Raw genomic sequence first — 21,157 nt, 5'->3', positions numbered from 1 at the left:
TCAGCGTCTCATGCTGGAGGACGTGCTGACTGCTCCAAAACACAACCCAGACAGGAAATGACTGACATGCATATTCTCAGGTCAACTCAGATAATTCTGGAGGATATGCATAAAAATAATTTCATGGGATAGGTGACCATTAACTGTACAGTGCTTATATTTTACTTTGCTGCTCCAACATGTTACCTTTGAAATCAAACAGAAATATATCTTTCTTTAAATTGTGGGTCAGTTTTTCAAAATTACTGGCAAGTTACAAAGTGTGCTTTTGCATAGGTCCATTTATCAGTGGAAAATAAAACTTGTTTTGTATAACTATACCGATAACAATTGTGTATTTTTGGATTTTTGAACATGAAACAAAAAAACCCAATGGGAAATGATGTAGCTGTTCACAACAGTGGGCGATATGATACACCACACCTATTATAACCAACCCCTACAAACTGTGCAAAGTCTTATAGCTCAGAAGAAGAACAGTGAGGTTGTTTTTTTCCCCTCCCAACATGAGATGCTATTTCGAAGAAACCCTGCTGAGAAGCCTGCTACCTCCAATACTGGCAACAGAGTTTATTTTTGGCTTCATCAACAATGGTTTGGCTCTCTGGATCTTCTTCTTCCACGTAAAACCCTGGAAGAGCAGCACCGTGTTACTCTTCAACCTGGCAATCGCTGACTTTTTACTTGTTTGGGCTTTGCCTTTCCGCGCCATCTACTACAAGTCTAATCTCCGATGGACGTTCGGAGATACTTTCTGCAAGATGTGCCAGTTCATGGTGTCAGTGAACCGCAATGGAAGCATCTTCTTCATCTTGGCTGTGACTGTGGACAGGTACATGAGGGTGGTGCATCCCCATCATCCCATCAACTATTTGAGCATCTCTATAGCCATGTGTGGAGCTATCGCACTGTGGCTGGTCACCATTTCTATGAATGTTCATGTTTTCACAATAGAAAGCATGAACTCAACGCATTGTCAAAACTTTGCGATCGATACTGAACCCCAACGCATTGTTACATGGCACAAATTGGAGTTTCTTTTTTCCTTTTTTATACCTCTCTTTGTAATTCTCTACTGCACGATACGCATTACTGTCCACCTTAGACGCAGACAGCTGGTCCGAAACGAACAGATCAGGAGGGCTATGTACTTCATTATGGTCGTTGCCGTGGTATATGTTACCTGCTTCCTCCCGAGCAACATCATCCAGTTGTTGCTTTTGATCAAAACCAAAGAAGCAACCAAGACCTTCCCAGAGAGTCAAGTTTGTCAACGGCTAGAAGATCAGTTCACTGCGTTTAATGTCACCATCTGCCTCACCTATCTTAATAGTGTATTGGATCCCATCATCTACTACTTCTCCAGCTCTGCCTTCAAGAGAGTCTGCAGGAGAGCATTCTGTCTGCCTCGGTCGGACACCGCTGACACTGCAGGAGAGAAAACCTGAGATTCAGTCTCCTTGCCTCACAACGGATGACAGGAAACAATTCTATGTTGCTTTTTACAGTAAACAGCTGAGGCATTCTGAGCTCTGCTTTGCAAAATATATATGCACAACTGATAAATGCCACATTATTGATGCTCTGAAATGTCAAGTATTCCACTTCAATATGCTGCTGTATATTGATCATCAAGATATCGGGTTTGAGCATATGCTTAAATGTTGCTGTGTATGATCATTAAAGAACATCTTATCTCATATGTATCTTAAGTTATTACCACCATTTGGTAAACTGCAACTGAGACCATAGGAAGTTAACATGCAAAGGTGTTTGTGGTTTTACAAGGTTCTACATGTGTTTGTCCATGTAGTATCATGTAGTGTTAAATTTTCTATCCTGACAGGCAATTTGTATTGCAGTACTGTTACTTTGTAACAAAACAGTTTTTTTTAAATTTAAAATCATTGATCACTATTCATTCACGCATGTTGCTACAAATCAAACCTGTGAATTTCAGGTCCCAGGCAGCTCAGTTTGGCCTCAGATCGCGTCCTCTTTGAAAACATGCTGAATCTTTGCAGTTTTTATATATCGAAGTAAAACATCCATTAAATAAATGGTGCAAAAAAAAAAAAAGGCTACAAATGTATTTTTCAAAAAGTGGACTAAAAAGAGATGGATTTGGAGTAATGGTGAGCAATCAATGACATTTTACAATGAATACCTTGACTTTATGTGATTAATATCGAAAAGTTCATTTATTTCCTTTCATTTTCCCCCACAGATGAAATTTTAAATGCTTTAAGTTGACTATAGAAATAGCAAAATAACTTGAGACATTGCAACTTTTGACAATTAATTTGTTTTATCACACAAACTATTTCTTAATTTTAGTATCTTTCTACCATGTCCAATCTCAATTAGAACAGAAATGGAATCTCAATTCCCCAAAATTTAGGATGATGTGTAAAACAAAAAACAGAATACAATGATTGGCAAATCTCAAAAACCCATATTTTTATTAATTGTATGTCCACCCAGTGACCAGTCGCCGGGTCATCTTATTCACTATCAAGTGCTCCTCTGGTTCTTTAGTGATATATGCCAATTACTATTGCAACATTTGCAACATTGTTGGAGCTGTGTTACTGCCACAAAATTCAAAATGATCTAATATTCAGCGTCAGCTCAATTCTCAGTTTAAAAGTCTAATATGTTGTCAATGGCCTGCTGGGAAATAAATATGAGTTCATCGGATTTGTAAATCATTGCATTCTGTTTTAATTTGCATTCTGACCGCCCAACTTTTTGAGAATTGGGGTTGTAATTAAACACAGACAAAAAGAAGTTAAAGTCCTCATTTTCTGAAGTTAATGCTTAAACAATGCAACTTCATGATACCAATCATTAAGAAAAGTATTTATTGGTATACTTCATGGACAGAGGAAGTTGTAAGTGCAAAGGTTGCATCTCTATTTTGAGACAGTAAGAAAGTTTAAATACAGTGGAAGAAATAGTGTAAATTTATCTTTCAATCCCATTTTGCTCGTTGAAGTACTCCTAGAAATGAAAAAAGAAAGAAAATCAGCAAAATGAACTGACAGGAAAACAGGTACATTTATGAAATTCATGTTTCTATCCATTTTTTTATGGTGTTTAATATATCAAACATATGTAAAGAGACCTTGTTTCTTTACCTTGAGGCTGTTTAGAGAGGACGGGCTGTTAATAAAGGTTTTCCCTCTTGAGCGTTCTCTGTGTTTCATGTACTCGTGAGCCAGAGTCTGTCTCATCCTGACTGAGAGGCACAGAAAATAATAAAAATTAAAAAAAAAAAATCACAAATCAGAAAATCAGATCTCACACCAGAGAGACCACACAGAGCGACACTTCCTGATTTTCAAAGATTCGAGATTGGCCAGAGATAGTATTAATAGTATTACCTCAATTGATCAATACCTACCAGTTCTGGTTAATCAGGTTATCCACCAAGTCTTTAACCTGGCTGGGTTTCCCACTGGACACAATGAGCTCATTCAGGTGCTTAAAATGTTTGGTCTGCAGCAGCTTCTGGTGTTGCCCATTTTGATGAATGAAGGTCAATACAGTCTCCCGAACCTGGAAAAGCCATTCAAACTTCATGACGACTGTCATGATAAATGACTGACAACAGTTTTATGCCTAGCTCTGTGAGACTGTGAGGACAAATATGACAAAATTCCTATAAAATGAGGAGACAGGTCACCTTTGAAGGGATTCCAGCCAATTCTCCTGTGTTCATCAGCTCCTCCACCTGCTCCAGGACAGTGACTGGGTTACAGACGGACAGAAAGCCCTTGAGAAAAAAGAAAAGTAAAGCAGCATTACAAAGCTGAAATAACAACTTTTCTCTTCCAACAGCCGGCACTGACTACTTTTTTTGCTAACCTGGATCTGCTGAGCTTTTTTACTGGCACAGGGGATGAGCAGGAGAGTTCCCAGGGCGAAGGCTGGCAGATTAAACTGGGCAAAGCCTTTCGCAATTCCTATGAGGTCCAAATTCAACAGGAAAGGACACCTGGGCACCAAAAAAGGTAGGAAGGGAGTATAGCACAAATCCAAATATTTCACATATTTAGCAAAATCCCTGCCTTTTAAAATAATGTTTTCTACTCTTCGTGATTAGACATGACAATATAAACTGTCATGTCACAAATGAGGAGGATTATCCCGCTGAAAATCTACAAATGAACTCAGAAATAAAAGCAAAACGGAAAGTGACAACTAAGCACTCATGAAAGGTTGCAGTGGCAATAAATGAAGTGGAAACTTGTCAAGAGCTGATGTCAACTGAAATAATAATATAATAAGTAGAATGCAAAATATGATAAATATATGTATTAGCAGTTATAGTCAAGACAGACTTTCAAATATGCCTCAAATAATATTCAAACATTTCAAATCTAACAAATGGAAGAGGGGAGGGCTTCAAAATTGGGCATACTTGAGGAGGAGTACAAAGGTCCTGTAGAGAGTCGCCTGCTGCTCTGTACTCAAAGGCAGTGATGCTGTGAGATAGAAAACAAGACAGTCAGAATTGGGTTTCTAAATAAAATTCTAAAGCAAACTTTGAAAAGTGAGTTTAAAATTGTGTACAAATTCATACTTTTCAAAGGTAGCATGTCAATAAGACACTTAAGTCTAAATGAAAGAATGTGAAAAAGTTCCACATTTTAATGATTGCTAAAGATTTTCTTTTGGAGTGTTGCATGGCAATGGCATTATGTTTATATGTATGGATATAGTAAAAGATACAAAATCCTCAAAATGGCTTTTTGTGAATTTTGTATCTTCAAGGTGTGAAAGTGGTGGAAACGTAAATTTGCAAAGCTACAGGTACTATGGAAGCTGTAAAGTTCCATCTGATGCCAACTAAACACACATTTTTAAACACTTTATCACTTTTAACGTTATTATTTTTACTGGTTTCTTTTAAATCAGGGGTGGGGAATTATTTTGGCTGCCGGACCATAATTCTGATTTAATTTTTATGTGCAGGCCAACGAGGTATCATGTAAATTGAACAAAATGGAAATTGCAATATAAATATTTACATTTTTTGCCATGTACCGACTTTATTTTGTATGTAATCATCCAAACAAAACTAAACAAAAGGAAAAAATAAGGAATTTCACTTTGTACACTTTGCTGTATTCAATATACCTGAGACAAATGGTGCGAGGATAGTACTTTTCCAGGTCCTGGAGAAACTAGGTATCTAGTGAGGACAAAAAAAATCATTGGGACAAAAAAAAACCCAAAACATTTATTTCAAAATCTAAGGGCTGACATTCCACCATGAAAATGAGGAACTAAAATACAACCTCCCACAGATCAGGGACAGCAACCACAGCCTCCAGAACACTCTGGAGATCCTTGATCTGAGGAAAAACAATTTTAATTTAATCTTCAACAGTAATCAACCTTCATTCATCATGTTAAAGGTGGAAAGTAAGCCATATTCATGTAGATGAGGCTGGGATGACTTGGTCTTACTAAGTTAAAGCTCAACAGTTTCTGAAGCAGGCTGTTCCAGAGCTGAGGGTCGTACACTTTGTACTCCACACACAAGTCTGCCACCAGACGCATGGCCTGAAAGGACAAAAAGCTCGAGTATGACTGCAAGTCACCTGAGGACTTCATGTTGAAATGGGAAAGTGGCAAAACTGGAATAAAATAAGCGGCTGGAGGAAGAACAATCAAACAATACCTGTGGCTCATGACTGTGGTTCTTCCACAAACCTTTGACCAAGCCTTCTTTGGGACTGCTGATGAAGGACTGGACAGTGTAAGGGATTTTTAGAGCTTCCAGTTGAGAAACGAAGATGTAGCATTTCAGATAATATCTGCGGGGAAATGGAAAACAGAGGCCCACTTCTTTCACCAAATGACTTGCACAGACGTGCCTGATCGGCACTGTTTAGCTGACTTTATGAACTCTTACTGAATTTTGTTCTTGGGGATCTGTAAAAGAGCCTCCAGAGTGGCTGTATCAGTGAGTCGCACAAGACAGAGCAGCGCTCGAGTCCTGTGGCAGAAGGTCAGACGAGGCCCAGAGCTGCTGAGGGGCTACAGCAGTGAAACAAAATCAAGCCTTTCATTGGTTACTTCAGCCATTTCTGTCAAAATTTCCCTCAAAATTTATTCTTACCCAGGTTTCTGCACTTAAAATGGGATTTAAAAGGCAAACTGCATTGCCAGCGGGACAAGACTGCAGCATGTACACCACCCTGATTGTGTCACATAGACAACGTTGTGAGAGTGAGGGAAACATGATGATTCTCTTAATGATTGTCTCAAATCATAACAACCAAATACAAAAGAATGACTGACTACTGTCTTCTAATGCAAATTTTTATCTCAGGTTTTATTCAAATGAACCAAAAATTGTGGATCCATGATGTCTACCTCATCAAGTCTGGGTCATCCTTTATGTTGCTGACAGATTCTTGGTAACCAGTATCCTGCAGCGGAAAAAAATATAAAGGTTTTGTCAGAATGTAGAAGGGACACTGCAGTCCAAGTGATATTCTGATGCTGTGCCAGAAAAATCAGGGTTCAGAGTGACAAACCTTGGCCACAGCAGGACCTGTTTTACAGATCCATTTCTCCAACATCATGTTTTGGATCTTAATAAGATCCACGTTGTTGATTGTAGCGATTTCCTTGATCACAGCATGCAGATCTGGAGCAAATTAAAGTCAGTGAAACAAGATATAGACACTGTATAGAAAGAAAATAGTGAAACAACCTGTATGAATGAAATATACTTCCAGAAACCATCTTTGATGTTGAGCTAATAGTAAAATAGAATTAATGTTTCATTTCCATTGATTGGGACAGAAGGTGCTCTTCTTGTTTAACAATAAACTAATATCAGTCTGTCCTCCATGTTACCCTTAATACCTTGATAGCTTATCGTGAGTCAACTTAAATACGGGGGATAGTTATTTTGGCCAGTCTTATTCCAAAACTAATTTGGACACTCACACCACAAAGCTTGGATCAATAGATGGCGGTATGAATGCAAGGAATTCAGTGCAAAAGGAGCTGAGCCTCCTGGCAGTTTCTGGCCCGTAACTGACCTGTGCATCATTCAAAAGATTGTCTGACTACCTTTTCACCCCTATAACCTAAACCTCCAGAGTCTGCCAGAACACAATAAACAACCATTTCATTCTTTCTTATAACAAAAGGTGATTCCACAATTTTGAGGACAAAAAAAAAAGAATGTTTAAAGTGCGCTCACCCGGATAGGTTTGCTTTCCTGAGTCTCTAAATCGTTGCTCCACACTGCTGTGCTCGTACAGGGCCACGACAAGCCTGGCTGGAAGCCCGGTCAGTTTCAGGTACTCGGGGCTATTAAGTTGGCTGGATATCAATGTGTTTTCTGTTGCAGATCGCTGGAACTGCAGCTTCAGCTTGGATAGAAAAGTTTCGCTGCGAGCACGCGCTGCCTCCTGCAAAATTTCAGAAGGTTTTTTGTCAAATCAGAGAAAGAAAAAGAATCAAATAAGAGAGAAATTGAGAAATTGTGTATTTCTGAATAAAACACCAACTTCAAGGTTGGGATCTTTTAGCCAAGCATCTCCCAGGGCCAAACAGAACCGGAGTGACTGAGTCTTCTCATAGCCTGCAGAGAAAATAAATGTTCGGTTAAAAAAAAACAAAAATAGAAATCTTGCAGTGCATTGCAGCGAAAGCTTCAAAATTGCAGTTCAGACCTGGAGGAAGTTCCTGGGTGATCCTATGGGCAGTGGCAGCCGCCCATTCAGGACTCTGGATGCAGTGGATGTAGGTCATCATGGTCTTGGCCACCTTAAAAGTCTCCTGATTGTAGACATGATCCTGACCCCTTTTTCTCTGCTCTAATAGCAGAGGCTTCATTTTCTTCTCGAACACATGGTTCACTGCAGACATGTATAATTTGTCAAGGCTCACCTGGAAGCAGAGGGGGGAGTCTGAATAAGCCAAAAGTCAACTAAACCTGATATGTAATGAACTCATGCTCAAAGTATTAAGTTTTTTTTTTTTTGTTTATACTGTACCTTCATCAGTTTGCTAATTAAAAGAAGAGTAGGGAAAGTCTCTTCACTGAGCTCTGGAGCTAAACACAAGAAAAAAATATTTAGCTTCCATTGTCTTGTCACATCTCAGTAAAGGCTAATATGAAAAAAAAAAACAACAAACAAAAAGAATAACTAACTTTATATATCCTTCAGACAATAAATTATAAATACATTATGAGGAGCGATAAATTCCTCTATTGTGTGTTACATCCCCGTAACATATTGTTTAATGCTTACCCAGTTTTGGCTGCATCTCTAGTATCTCAACACAAAAAGAACTATTTTGTGAACACATTTTCAAAGGTTGAAATATGTTCACTGTGAGCTACTGAAGCAAATTTACAGTTAATGTAAATGTATTTCTAAAAACTCATTCATTGCAGTTTTGGATATTTTCATTCCAATGAATTAAGATAATAAAAGTGTATCCACTAATTTCCCTAAGCGTGAAAGAAGTTGATTAAACCAACTAACAATAATAATAAATCACGATAATAATACAGTATTTTAATTGGAAAAATACTTTGTGGAAGAAGACATGAGGGGCTGATGTGATTAGATAAGCAGAATATTTTTGAGGTAGTTAACTGTGTATGATTCACAATAACCTCATAGAAAAGACATTTTGTCAACACTAATGCTGCTGGAAAAGGGGGCTCAACTCACAGATAATCTTCCAGTAATGTTTCGTCTGCATCAGCAGGTGAAAGGGGAGTCTCTTGTTGGACAGGGAATTGGGCAGCAAGCTGTTCTCCAGCAGGTAAGTGTTCTCCACATCAGATGGGGGAGATATGCGTTTGTAGGGCTTCAGGTGCTGAAGGAGACCCATTGCCTGTCGATTCAAAGACATTGAGTCCTTTACAAAAATGGTTCACAATAAAGAGCCAGGAAATGCAGGTTGCATTTTTTTTTACCTGACTAACAGAAAAACTGGACGCATTCTCATCTGCAGCCTGTATGATCTTCAGCACCACCTCGATTCTCTCGTAATTGTAAGGGCTGAGCTGGGGAAGGATAAACATGGAGATTCTCTCATTTCACACTCACTGAAGATCAGTAAAATTGATACATGGAAGACTTGACGTTTCTACAGGGTTACAATAAACATCTTAATGAGGGCCAGATTATCCAAAAATTTAAATATACAGAAAGCCTCCCTAAAATTGTATCTCCTATTTTTTACCCAGGCACAGACCTTGAATATGGCAGCCGAGAGACTGCTGGTCAGCTCACTGGTGCTGTGTAACATTGGGATGATCTGCAGGACCCGATCAAGTGCATCTGCATGACACACCGGCTGGACTTCTTCCAGGCCCCTACCGAGCTCATCTACATCGTCCTCATCTTCTTGGAGCAGCAGTAGAGTTGTAATGTACTGGTTTATAACACTGTCACGATCCAGACCAAAGGCACTGTGAAAGGAGTACGGTTTTAATTGCAGACAAAGAGAGAATACTGCATCCCTCATAATGGTACAAAGATGAGTCTGAACCAAAGTTTTTTTTTTCCCCTGAAAAACCTTACAGAGAGGAGAGAAACTCACCCGCAGTACTCAAGGATTATGTCCGTAGTGATCCTCTTGTTCTTCACCAGGACAGGGATCAAACTGCTCTTCATCTCAGGACGCTGGCGAAACACTGGCTGGATGGATATCTAGGACAGGAGATCCATGAAGACGATAAATGAACAGAAACTTTTAAAAAGGCAAATTTACACACTTTGCATCCTAACCCATGTTAGCGTGTCAGCCTGGTGCTGTGCACATTACTCTAGGTGCATTACCTCTAACTTGCCAAGCTTGATGCCCCACTCTGCATCTGTGATGACGGACATAAACTTCTCTTGCTCCTCTGGTTGTTTGTACAGGTAGCAGAGATTTGCTCCGATCTTGGCCACAGACTTGAGAAATGATTGTAAAATGAAGTGGATGAGACAGCAAATTCAAACACAAATTAAAGTGCTTTACACTGATGAAAACATCATGGTTCCCTAAAATGAGTTGATCTAATGCAGGTAATCAAATGATGACATTAAAAAAAAAGACCAAATATTTGCACTTAAGCCTCACGCATTCTCTATAAACCATCATAAACAGACCAAACATTTGTCTTCGAGGGAGAAAACGTAAATGAGGATGGTACCGACCAGAATTTTATCATAGTTTTCCCATGTGTTGTCAATGACCTTCCACAGCATTTTCAGGGCTTCTTCTTTTGAGAGGAGTGTACAGAGTCCGATAGCCAAATCACAGTCCACCATCCTCCAGTTGTACACCTAAAGTTTTTTGCCAGTCAATAGAAGTCAAGCGTTATTTGGAACCGTCTAAAGAGACAGTGAATCTGCTGCCACCCATGGCGGTTTCCACCCACCTTGTTCAACAGGGCCACGGCAATTGTGTTCAGGGACGAATTAATTGTTTTTCGGAGGTCATTTACGCAAACATTGTACTTCTTGAGTTCTTGCGTGTCATAAAGCTAAAAGAGGAAAGTGTGATAAGGTATAATTTCAGTTAAGACATTCTGGGAACTCCCCCTGGGATGTTACTTTTTTGTTGCTTTGATTCTAAAGTGCAAATTGATTGCTTTATAGGGTTATTGAGGTTACAAATAAATTGTCTTATACATTTAAGGAGAAACCTAGTCTGAAACAGTCAGGAAAAATATTCAATAGTAATTTTGCCAGAATTCAATAAAGAAGTGATAATGGTTCAGTGGCACATATTAGATGTTTTGGAGAGAGGGTCAGAGAAGCCAAACTGAGAAAAGGGATCGTGAATATGTTGGTAAACGGATGCTGGAATTGGAGCTGCCAGACAGGAGGTCTAGAGGAAGACCAAAGAGAAGATTTATGGCCGTAGTGAGAGAGAATATGAAGGTAGTGGGTGTGAGAGAGGAGGATACAGAGAATAGGGTTAGATGGAGAAGGTTGATTCGCTGTGGCGACCCCAAAAGGGAAAGGCAAAGAGGAGAAAAAGAAGTAATAATTGTGACAAATAGCAAATAGTCAGCTGGATACATTTTTACCTGTTTCACTGTTCTGTCTATTTTCTGTGCATCTTGTATTTGCAAATGCTATTTGCAGTCCTTATGTCCTCTATTGTAAGTCACTTTGGATAAAAGTGTCTGCCAAATGTAATGTAATGTAATGTAATGTAATACCTGCGCACTAATCTTTAAGTCCATTACATTGGAAGTGACATGTTGCAGGCAACTGCCATAGGAATTGACCAGCACTCGCAATGCGAGCTCAAGTTGACTGCACTCCTGCAACATCTGCAGCATGTTTGACAGGGGACCCAGGAGAGGCAGCAGGTGGCTGGAACCTGTGTGCAGGGAAGAATCAAGGCAAGCTAGTCACGATTGTAAATTTTGTAAAGTTCAGTTTACAGGGATTTCTGACACTTTAACTCTATGGACTGTGTGAGGAGAAAAACATGATTAAGGTTCTATTCTTTTAGAAATTTGTGTGAATTTTTGGCATACTTTGATGAGGTAATAGTAACCGTAACTACTGAATTCATAAGATGATGTTTGTGCCACTTAAAAAATGATCCTATTTGAGTTACAGAAAAACTGTGTTCAAAATATTAGGTTGAACAAAATACACTGGATACAACTGTAGCCAGTGCAGAGGCCTCCAAAGAGAAAATCTTTTAGGTACATACCATTTCCGAATGAGCAATGCGAAAGACAGGAGCAGTCGAGTGGGTACAGCTTGGTATCTGTATTATTACAAAAACATCCCAAACACGCTAATGAAAGGATGCCGTCAAATAAATAAATCAATAAATAAAGACAGTCGAATTTCTTACCCTGAGAAACAGGCAACAGACAGTTGGTTATTTCGTATTGGATGGGGAGAACAGTCACTGGGTCCAGGACAATACAGTCTTCATTAAAAACATTTTCAAAAATCCAGTGAGAATAAGGGTCTTTTTCTGGATCCAAGGTCATATCCTGTGCACACAGAGGGGAATAAGATGTAAATGTTACTATTTCGAAGATGCATTCATTCAGTACAACTTTCAGAAGTATTTTCTGCCCTCTAGTAATGTTTAAAAGATTTCACTTGGGATATTCTTGATATACAATACAGAAAATAGGACGTGGCATGAGGCACCTAATTGGACAAGACAATATCTATCATATTATTTGAAAAGGAATGACATACTGACCTTGGCAATAAATCCATAGTTGTCTGATAACTGACACTGATGATAAACATCCATAGCCAGTCGAGTGCACTTGCAAAGCTCCAAACAATCCAGGAGCAAGTCTGAAACCATTCAAAATTTACAAAGATTTTTGGAACTTTCTAAGGATAGTTGATTTATCCAGTAAGAAAAACTGTCCTGTAAACTAAAGCTTAAAAAAAAATTTGGACAGAGTGGAATAGGCGTTAACCCTGCTGGGTATAAACCTACCCGTCTTTGTATGCTTTCATTGGTATCTCAGGAGGTATTTTATGCTTAGATTAGAAAATTAGAGGTGAGATGGACAAGATTTTACCTGAATTGCACACAGTGATGGCTTGACAGGCAAGAACATGGATGACTGCTGGCAGGTCCATCTCATCAGGAAGCACCATGGGCACATCTGCCTCCAGCATCTGACAAAGAGTCTTCGCAGCTGTGAACAATACCTTGCCCGTGCTGGTGTTGCAGTGATGTTCATACAGCTCACTGAGCATGAGAAAATAAACCAAAAAATAAGTATCTGCTGTTGGAATATGAACTTGGGGTTTGAGGTAGATGGCAGTGGTTCCTAGAGATTAAAAATGATTCCTACACAGACACATACAAACAGAAGGCAAATGCTGACCTGAGGATCTTTAAGGCTTTGTCCACTTTGCCCACAGACAGAGCTCGTAACGCCAAGTCGGACCAGAGCTCCTGTTCAGTGCGTTGCAGCTGCCTCCCAAGGCGACGTAAGCCAGCCTCTGTAGAAATAGTCTTGGTTTTGCCATCTGGGTCATTAGCCACAACCGGGGTAGCAGTAGCCTTCCCTTTGACTGTACGACGGCCCCTTGTGTTTTCATAGGCTGTGATATGATGCTCCTGGATCTGCTTTCGTATGTTTGGATCCTCGTAGTTGGAGGGCGTAAAGAAAACATCGAAATCCTCCTAAATAAATGTAAGACAACGCGTGTAAATAATTAATAAACACGAAAGATGGAATGACACTTCATAAACAACACTGACCTGTAGGTGAGCGATGGCCTTGAACATTTTGAGGTTGTTTTCACACTCCATGCTTTTAAGAGCATCATCTGTAGGAATCATAAAACCAGGTATAACTTTATAAACGTCAAGCAAAAATATGCAATATTCCTCTGCATAGGATTCAATCATTGAATGAATGTTTAGACGCTCAATTCCTTGTGAAAGGACTAACAACTAGGCAGGGGTCGCAGTTGATGGAAGCTGAAGAGCTGAGCTAGAGGTACATCGTAGTTGTACTCAAGTGCTGTTGTTCATTAAAATAATGTTTTAAAATAAGTTAAAAGTAAGTTTGCAAATGTTGTAACCTGTAGCACTCTGCCTTTTAACCTACAACACAGTAAAATGAATACTTACATTTTTGTACAATATGCATGTATTTCAGAGCCTCCACCATCACCTGAGCTATGACCATCTGCTGTTTCTTTTGCTAGCACAAACAAAAAAGAAATTTTAGATTTTGGACATGTCATAATAAACTATATTACATGAGATATATGCAATCAGAGCCATCCAAAGACGGGAAATTTATTGAAAATCACATCAGACAACAGCAAATATAAAGTGGACATTAGATCCACCTCATCGGGTATGCGGTCTTTTTCCTCTAGCCTCAGCATGGCCCAAGACGTAAGGCGCTCCATCACACATTCTGCCTCTGCGAAGGACATCTTCTTAAGGACTGTTATGCATTCCTCAGTCTGGAAGCAAGGAGACAAAGGAATATTGACCAATAAGCCACAGATAAATTAACACACTGCCATGAGTTATTTTGTATTTCTCAAGAGACACACTTACTTTGCCCTGTCCAATCAGCTGGATGAGATACAGATATTTTATCTGTGATGTTGGCAGTTTGTAGGCCTCAGATAATTTCAGGGAATCCTCGAGAGACATTGGCAAGTCTTGCTTTAGGATGTATCGAATCAGTGTCTGGGGAAGAGAGGTATGTCCAACAGCGGAGTTTTAAAGTAAGCACAACTGAAGTTCACATCAGATGATAAATCATCCTCACCATAATTTGAGCCGTGTTTGAGAGGTTGAAGTTGCGGATCCCGTAGCCCCTAAGAAGTTTCCTGATCTCCATTAGACGGTAGCTCTCCTTTAAAAGCTCTTGTCTGGGGGGAAAAAAAAAGATGAATCGTACCAACCATCATGTTTGTCATGTTAAGAATATCTGACTGACGAAGATATTGATATACTTTGGCCCATCCATTTCTAGATACTGCTGTACCAGATTTTCCACAACATTGGTCCATGGAACAACAGCTTTCTGCATGATCTCCAGCACTGCATCCACCATTAGCTAGCAGAAAACAGCAACAGTCTTCTAATTCCAGTACAAATGACTAAATATCTATAATCTTAATAGTTTCACACTTGACTTTTTTTTTTCTCCGCCGTTAATGATCTAAATATATATTATGTTATTTTTAAATGTACCAGAAACTTACATTCGTATCAGTCATACAACCAAGTACAGCAACAGCTTTGGCTTCCCATCCTGTAAAAAGTGTTGTGGTCTGAGAGCTGCAGCGCTGCAGCAGATCCTGGACGAGATCAAATTGAGAGGGGAAGCACCAGATGTCAGCCATCTTGATAATTCCATCATAATTAAGAAGGTTGACAACTGCAGTTTTACCTTGATGTATTGCAGAAGCAGTTCGTCAAAAGGAATCTCATGCTCTTTGGCATAAGGTAGGATGTTGTTCTCCACTGCAGCAGAGATCAGCTCCGGTGCTGGAACTTTGTCGAGCATGAGGAAAGCCATGCTGCGCACATTTCCCTGTCATTAAGAGGATACATTTTCATCACCCATCTATTAAACCTACATATCATATCCTAACTATAAGAAACAGGACAAAGCATATCTCATATGTAATCATAAAGAAGTTTAGGTTTGATAAGTTTCAGCTTATTAAGCTGCTAAAAACAAACTCTCCAATGAATTTTTGGAGCCAAAATGTTTTCAGCAGGATATATTGATTATACACTCAGGGCAAAAAAACAAAACAAAAAACAATTATTCTTTTGAGTGTCAAAATGAGAAGCAGGGGGCTTTTACATCAGTACCTATTTGCTATATACAACTCTCATTGAAAGGAAAATGTAAAATCTCAAGGATCATCGAAATGTTGAATTTCGCGGTAGAATTCTATTTACACACAAAAGAATTACCTTCTCAAAGACTGAGAGTGAAATTTTGCAATTGTATTTCTTATGAAGGTCCAAGAGCTGGCGGAGGTTGTGAACCAAGGACTTGAGATTCTCCACTTCTTCTGATCCATTATTTGCATCCTACAAGCAAATTGTCAATAAAATAAAACAATAAATGATGAAGTTTAAAATTATACCAATGTGGAAAATGCTATCATTGAGATCAAGATATTCATCCACCGCAAACAAGATACATGGAGTTAACTTACAGATACCATCCACGTCCACAGGGACGACAGTCCAAGCACTGCCAAGTCCAATCCATTTTTGGGCCAACAGCCCTGCAAAAAAAAAAAAGGGTTGAAAATAGGATTAAGTCAACTAATTAAATTCAAGGGACTATTTAGAGCAATAACTGGAGACAGAATGAGCCTAATGTGCAGTAAGATACTTCCTTTTTGGACAGCAGTGCAAAGTTCATTATAGTCATTCAGAACATCACATTGATATATGTTTCTTATACCTTGTAGGACATGATTACAACGCCCGGTTTTGGCACAAGATAATTTATACTCAAAATATTTTTTTTAATTTCATCACCTTTTCGGTTAACTCCAGATTTCTTGCTCTGTGCTCGATCCATCTTGCAATGATTTTCTGAAAAAAAAAAAAAAAAAAAATCACAGAAACATAAATTTAAAGATAAAATTGAATCATGACCAATAATATTAAGTGTAAGTGTGTATAAGTGTGTATCCTACTTGTCCTGTTGGGAGCAATCTCCTCACAAATGGAAGAAACACTGTCTTAAACCAAGGACACAGGTCTGAGGATGGCAAATCTTCTGGGATGGCACTGAGCACGGCTTCCAGCCTGCTCTCATCAAACCCTGCTTCAATTTCTCCCTGACAAAAACCCAAGCATTGCAGAACTTCAGAACACACATAACAAATAACTGGATAACTATCAAAAAAATACAACTATAGGGCTCAGAAAATAATTGTTTTTACAGTGCAACAACATTCCTTTGCCACAACACTGATAGATTTCATTTCCTGCCTAACTGAATTCTCAGGAAAGAGTAAAACAGTTTGGTCAGATAGGACTGGAATGAATAACGTCAGGGATTCGGTCACATGCCTCGTATCTGAGCCAGAGGAGCTGTGCACCCTTCAAGTCGCCATCTTTTAGGTGGTTCAGAATGTCTCCTAAGATGTCTGTGCTGTTCAGAAACTCAATCCAGTCAATGCCGCTATGGGAAACAGGAAAATTTAAAAAGTCCAAGATGTGTTAAATACATCATAAAGATGGTAATAGTGGTTTACACAGGAAATGCAGTAAAGACTACATAGGCTTTGAATCTACTTGAAATTTTCCAAGCCATGAAGACTGCAGAATGTTGCCAGCTGTGCTAAAGCCTTCTGGATGTGTAAGGAGGAGGAGTGTGTGGCAGCGTGATTAAGCATCTTCTCAGCAGTCTCAAATGTTGGCCATGGAGCTTTGAGGCAATATTCCGCCACATACTGGTCGTCCTGTTGAACAAACAAATGCTGCATTAAGAACTGAGACTTACTGTAAGAAATTTAAGCGGCCAACATTTTTCTCACACATCTACTCCTTTGAGTTTTCAATCTCTACTTTTAGAACTTTATTCACCGTGATCTTCATCAGGTTGAGCTTGGCCTCTTCCACCAGTTCCAAACATACCCCTTGTCCATAACCACCGACCGATGATGAGGCGAGTCGCTCCAGCACAAAGTCAAGCTTCACCTTGTACACGAGCTGAACACATAGTGGGTCCGTTAGCCATTAGAATTTGTTAAGTACAATAGTATGAATTACAGTTGGTCATATTTGACATAATACTTTTCAATATAATGCATATATAATGTCAAGAAGTACCAAAATCAACTACTGATGGCCAGAACAAAATAATCAAAATAATTAAAAGATTAATTTTGATTTTCAATTAAAGAAAGGCACACAATTACCTCTAAGTCCAGCTCAAATGCAATGGCAAATTTTTCAGCCTCTTCAAACATGTGTTTGTGAAGGAGTCTGCTAAGTCTAGAAGAGGCGAAATATCAAGAGAAATCAAACTGTACTGTAACTATGGCCTTTACGAACTTCATCTAATTTGGAGTCTTGTTAGAAGGAGTTACCTGTTTTCAGGTAAAGACTCCGTTAGGCATCTGACCACAACAGATGATACAGGCTCTTCCAAAGACCTAAATAAAAAATGATGGGAACATTTGGAAAACACTTACACTTGAAAAATGGGAAAGTCAAATTACAACTTACCCTTCAGAGTTTTCACGAATCCCCTCGACTAAATAAATTGTGTCCTAAAACCAAAGGAAAAAGGAGATTTGATCCAAACAGATTAGTGTATAATCCAGCAAATTAAAAGTCTAGCCCACAAATAAGTGACTTAATTAATCATGATGTGCACTGACTGCTCACATTGCTTATTTTGGTCTGAACAAGACAGGAGACTGAGGAGACATCCACTGAGTAGCAAACAGTCATGGATGGAAGATATCGAATCTGCAGTGACTTGATCTGAAATTTGTAATTAAAATCAGCAGTTTAAAACACACTTTACATAATAATTGATAATCAGAGATTTAAAACCATTAGAACTTTTACCTGACTGTTGTCTTGTTTAGTCAGGCATATCATTTTCATGCTTCCCTTGTCTTGGCTGAAATAAGCACAGATGAATTTATATTTGTAGAACTATTCCAAAAAGACAGACAATTGGTATATTCAATGTCACAAGCAATACATACGTCACTAAGCAGGCAGAGTCACATTCAGTCATGAGCTCAAACTCATTAATGGCGATATCTGGCCAGCAGTGAACCATGATAAAGAAATGGAGGTCCCAAAGACTCAGGACATCCTGAGACAAAGTTAAAAACAAAATAAAACAGAGGCGAACACGACGATAATTTTTCAAACTCCAAATATATAACGATCAAATATCCACTGATATTAAACAGAAAGAGATACAAGTGGGCTCACCTCATTGTCTAGGATATACAGGAGATTGTCCACCACCACCAACTTCCTCACACCTTTTAGTGGAAACATACATATTAGCTCTGCACAACACTTTTCTATATTGAATTTGGCTTGTTATTAAAGAATATGTGATCCACGGTGGTGACTCTTAATTAGGGAGCAGATCTCCCAAAGGCTCACGGACAATGTGTAGTTAATTGGTGATCAGAAACTCCTTACCCTGTATTAAGTTATTGTTGACAGAGTGGGTAAGGCGCATCTTAGATTGGTGAGGATCCATTGTCCAGTGAGTGATAACATTTTCTTTATCACCCTGTGAAATGACAAGAGGTCAGATAATATGAGAATATCCTCATGTATACACTGCTCTAATAAGTGCAACTCATGTAGAACGATAAAAGTCTGCCCCAAATTATCCATTAATAACTACTCAAAAACAATTTTTAACCATCACCTAACTTAAATGTGCTCGAATAATTCACAAATGCAAACGATGTGTGATGAAAACTTGAGTGACCAGTGTCCATAAATAGTTGTCTGAGTGCACTCAAAATAAAATTCATTTCACCAGTAGACACCCACGCCAATAACTAGATGAAACAGATTGCCCAGATTGAACATCACAGCGGTGCTGCAGCCCTCATCATGGTAATCCGTGGTTGAGTAGAAATCTATCTTGATGAGAGCCTGAAGCTGAATAATGGAAAGGTTTGATTATTCTTTTATGCATGAAATTGACAGTTGGTGTAGAAAATTCAAAAAAGTCTATCTGTTATTACAGATTGATTGCATTAAAGACAAACGCAATTACCTCTTTCATAGCCTCAATGTCCTGTCTTTCAATCGCTAGGATTAGATTAAAAAAAATTATAAATGTTGTTATTTATTTCTCTAAAAAAAAAGGGATATAAGTCCCATGTGCATAATATTTTACCTGTCTCAATCTTTCCCAAACAAAAGTTTGTAATGTGGAAAAATCCATCCTTTATGAGCAGGAACACATGGTACATTCCTGCCAAATAGAAATACAAACGATTATAATGCCATGTCCTTAATGCACTTCAAAAATATATTATTATTTATGGGAAAAAAAATCCCACTCATTTTTAGTCTTTACCTAACACTGCCTTATCATCCTCTATGACCAGATAGCGGTATGTTTTCTTCTCGTCAATGGATTGTCTCTCTACCAATGCCTGCAAATCACAAAGGAAACAAAAAAGACATTTATAAACTAATTTCAGTAAAATATATTAAAAAATTAAAAACTCTGAGTATGTTTGTCAACTTTGGTTAAAAACAGTGACAGAGTGAAACAGTGATACAAGTTTGGATTCAGAGTGATGTTACATTTTCTAAGCCTATGAAAAATGATGCTTGATACAGAATTGAAACACATACTTTGGTGAAGAGGATTTTCTTTAGTGGCACATAGATCAAATGCAGGTTTCCTTTTCTTTCACAGACCACCAAAAACTTTCCTCCCAGGCATACATCGATGGCATCAACCTCAGTTTCTGAGAGGAGGTGGGTTACAATTATACACCACATATTAATTACAGTAACAGGTCAGACTGAATATACAGCATGGCCATACACACTTTCACTCCTGAGTATCATTTGAAAACATTTTAAACAAAGTAATTTTCAATTATATACCAAATTGAAGAAGCAGGAGGGTTGTCTGAAAGCTCTGGTCAAACAGGATCACGGTTTTGTCAGCGACAACAACGCTCCAGGTTGAACCGCTCACAGAGGAGAGATGGGGATTGGATTGCACCTTTAGGAGATAGTTTTTAGCAACACGCAGAGAACTGTTTAGCAGGCTTGCAGACCTTTTTTTTAAATTCAAATTAAAAGATATGAAAGAGCAGTGTCTTTTTATATGGAGCTTAGGGTGTGTCATCATCATCCCAGATGTCAACAAGTCACAAAAATACACACACACGACATTTAGCTAACCTCTTTGCCAGCGGATATTTTAACAAGTGTGTCCACTTGATACAGGCCGCAAGTATTTTCTTCTGATGACACACTGCCAAGACGAACAGTGTTTGTGTCCTCGCCGGTGAGAAGTTCAACATCGCCCCACATTGCCATTTCGCTGAGCTAAGTAGTTTGAACCAAAGCAAAAAAAACAAACAAACGGGCATTTATTTGACATATGCGTCAATAAATAGTGAAAATGAGTGAGTAAGTAAAGCTAGCTGATAATTCAGATCGATTAAACTCAAGTTGTTGTCACGATGGCAAAGTGATGTGGGGTTGCTTGTAGGATGTAAATAATGAAAACATTGTATTTACCGTCGACTGTGAGTTATCGTAAGTCAGCAGTTCAGCGAAATTATCTTACAGAAAACTTGGAAATTTCATGTCGCAGCTGGGGAGAGTGAGCTTTAGAATTTGGCGGGTTGATGCAGGAAGTTAACGCCATCGATGCTACATTTACGATTAATTCCTCAGTTTTGTCTTTCAGGTTTCAAAGGCCTCCCATAAATCTGCAGTTGCACATACTTATGATAGTTAGAACCAAGAGTATATCACATTTCGGTACTTGTTATCTAGAACACACTCCAAATAGAATAATTTTAAAGGATGGGATCACGTTTAGTGTACCAGAGTGTCACAGTGAGGGACCGCTGCCTGCAACAAATAAATCGGGGAAAAGGATACGTGAGTCACGTCACGACAGGCGGGGCGTTGC

At 38.8% G+C, this 21,157-nt stretch overlaps 2 protein-coding genes across 2 annotated transcripts; one reads left to right on the top strand and one right to left on the bottom strand.

Moving 5' to 3' along the window:
• The first annotated feature begins 479 nt into the window (after window positions 1-479).
• On the top strand, window positions 480-1,478 carry LOC147218344 (hydroxycarboxylic acid receptor 3-like). The gene is given in 1 exon segment (XM_086174381.1): window positions 480-1,478. A coding segment is annotated over 1 exon segment (972 nt). The 5' UTR covers window positions 480-506.
• Window positions 1,479-2,967: 1,489 nt separating this feature from the next.
• Window positions 2,968-20,848, bottom strand: kntc1 (kinetochore associated 1). Its single transcript, XM_086174380.1, is given in 63 exon segments — window positions 2,968-3,003; window positions 3,141-3,225; window positions 3,227-3,241; window positions 3,407-3,561; window positions 3,689-3,778; window positions 3,871-4,000; window positions 4,427-4,490; window positions 5,146-5,200; window positions 5,307-5,363; window positions 5,479-5,574; window positions 5,693-5,828; window positions 5,927-6,051; window positions 6,134-6,212; window positions 6,391-6,446; window positions 6,555-6,667; window positions 7,232-7,442; window positions 7,542-7,615; window positions 7,707-7,923; window positions 8,031-8,089; window positions 8,718-8,883; window positions 8,966-9,055; window positions 9,247-9,463; window positions 9,595-9,704; window positions 9,834-9,950; window positions 10,197-10,325; window positions 10,421-10,525; window positions 11,210-11,373; window positions 11,716-11,772; window positions 11,863-12,007; window positions 12,226-12,326; window positions 12,560-12,732; window positions 12,872-13,173; window positions 13,252-13,319; window positions 13,627-13,699; window positions 13,851-13,970; window positions 14,068-14,202; window positions 14,285-14,387; window positions 14,472-14,575; window positions 14,724-14,819; window positions 14,912-15,055; window positions 15,448-15,567; window positions 15,696-15,767; window positions 16,027-16,083; window positions 16,188-16,331; window positions 16,567-16,678; window positions 16,792-16,958; window positions 17,083-17,208; window positions 17,418-17,493; window positions 17,589-17,654; window positions 17,728-17,771; window positions 17,890-17,988; window positions 18,076-18,130; window positions 18,219-18,331; window positions 18,454-18,506; window positions 18,673-18,766; window positions 19,036-19,146; window positions 19,265-19,299; window positions 19,388-19,465; window positions 19,571-19,649; window positions 19,855-19,970; window positions 20,113-20,233; window positions 20,416-20,562; window positions 20,758-20,848. Coding segments are annotated over 62 exon segments (6,648 nt in total). The 5' UTR covers window positions 20,554-20,562; window positions 20,758-20,848.
• Between the last annotated feature and the right edge of the window lie 309 nt (window positions 20,849-21,157).

Source organism: Fistularia commersonii, chromosome 26, assembly GCF_037954325.1.
Source record: "Fistularia commersonii isolate RoL2024-O1a breed Wild chromosome 26, RoL_Fcom_v1.0, whole genome shotgun sequence".
Lineage (NCBI taxonomy): Eukaryota > Metazoa > Chordata > Actinopteri > Syngnathiformes > Fistulariidae > Fistularia > Fistularia commersonii.
This window is presented reverse-complemented; position numbering and strand designations above follow the sequence as displayed.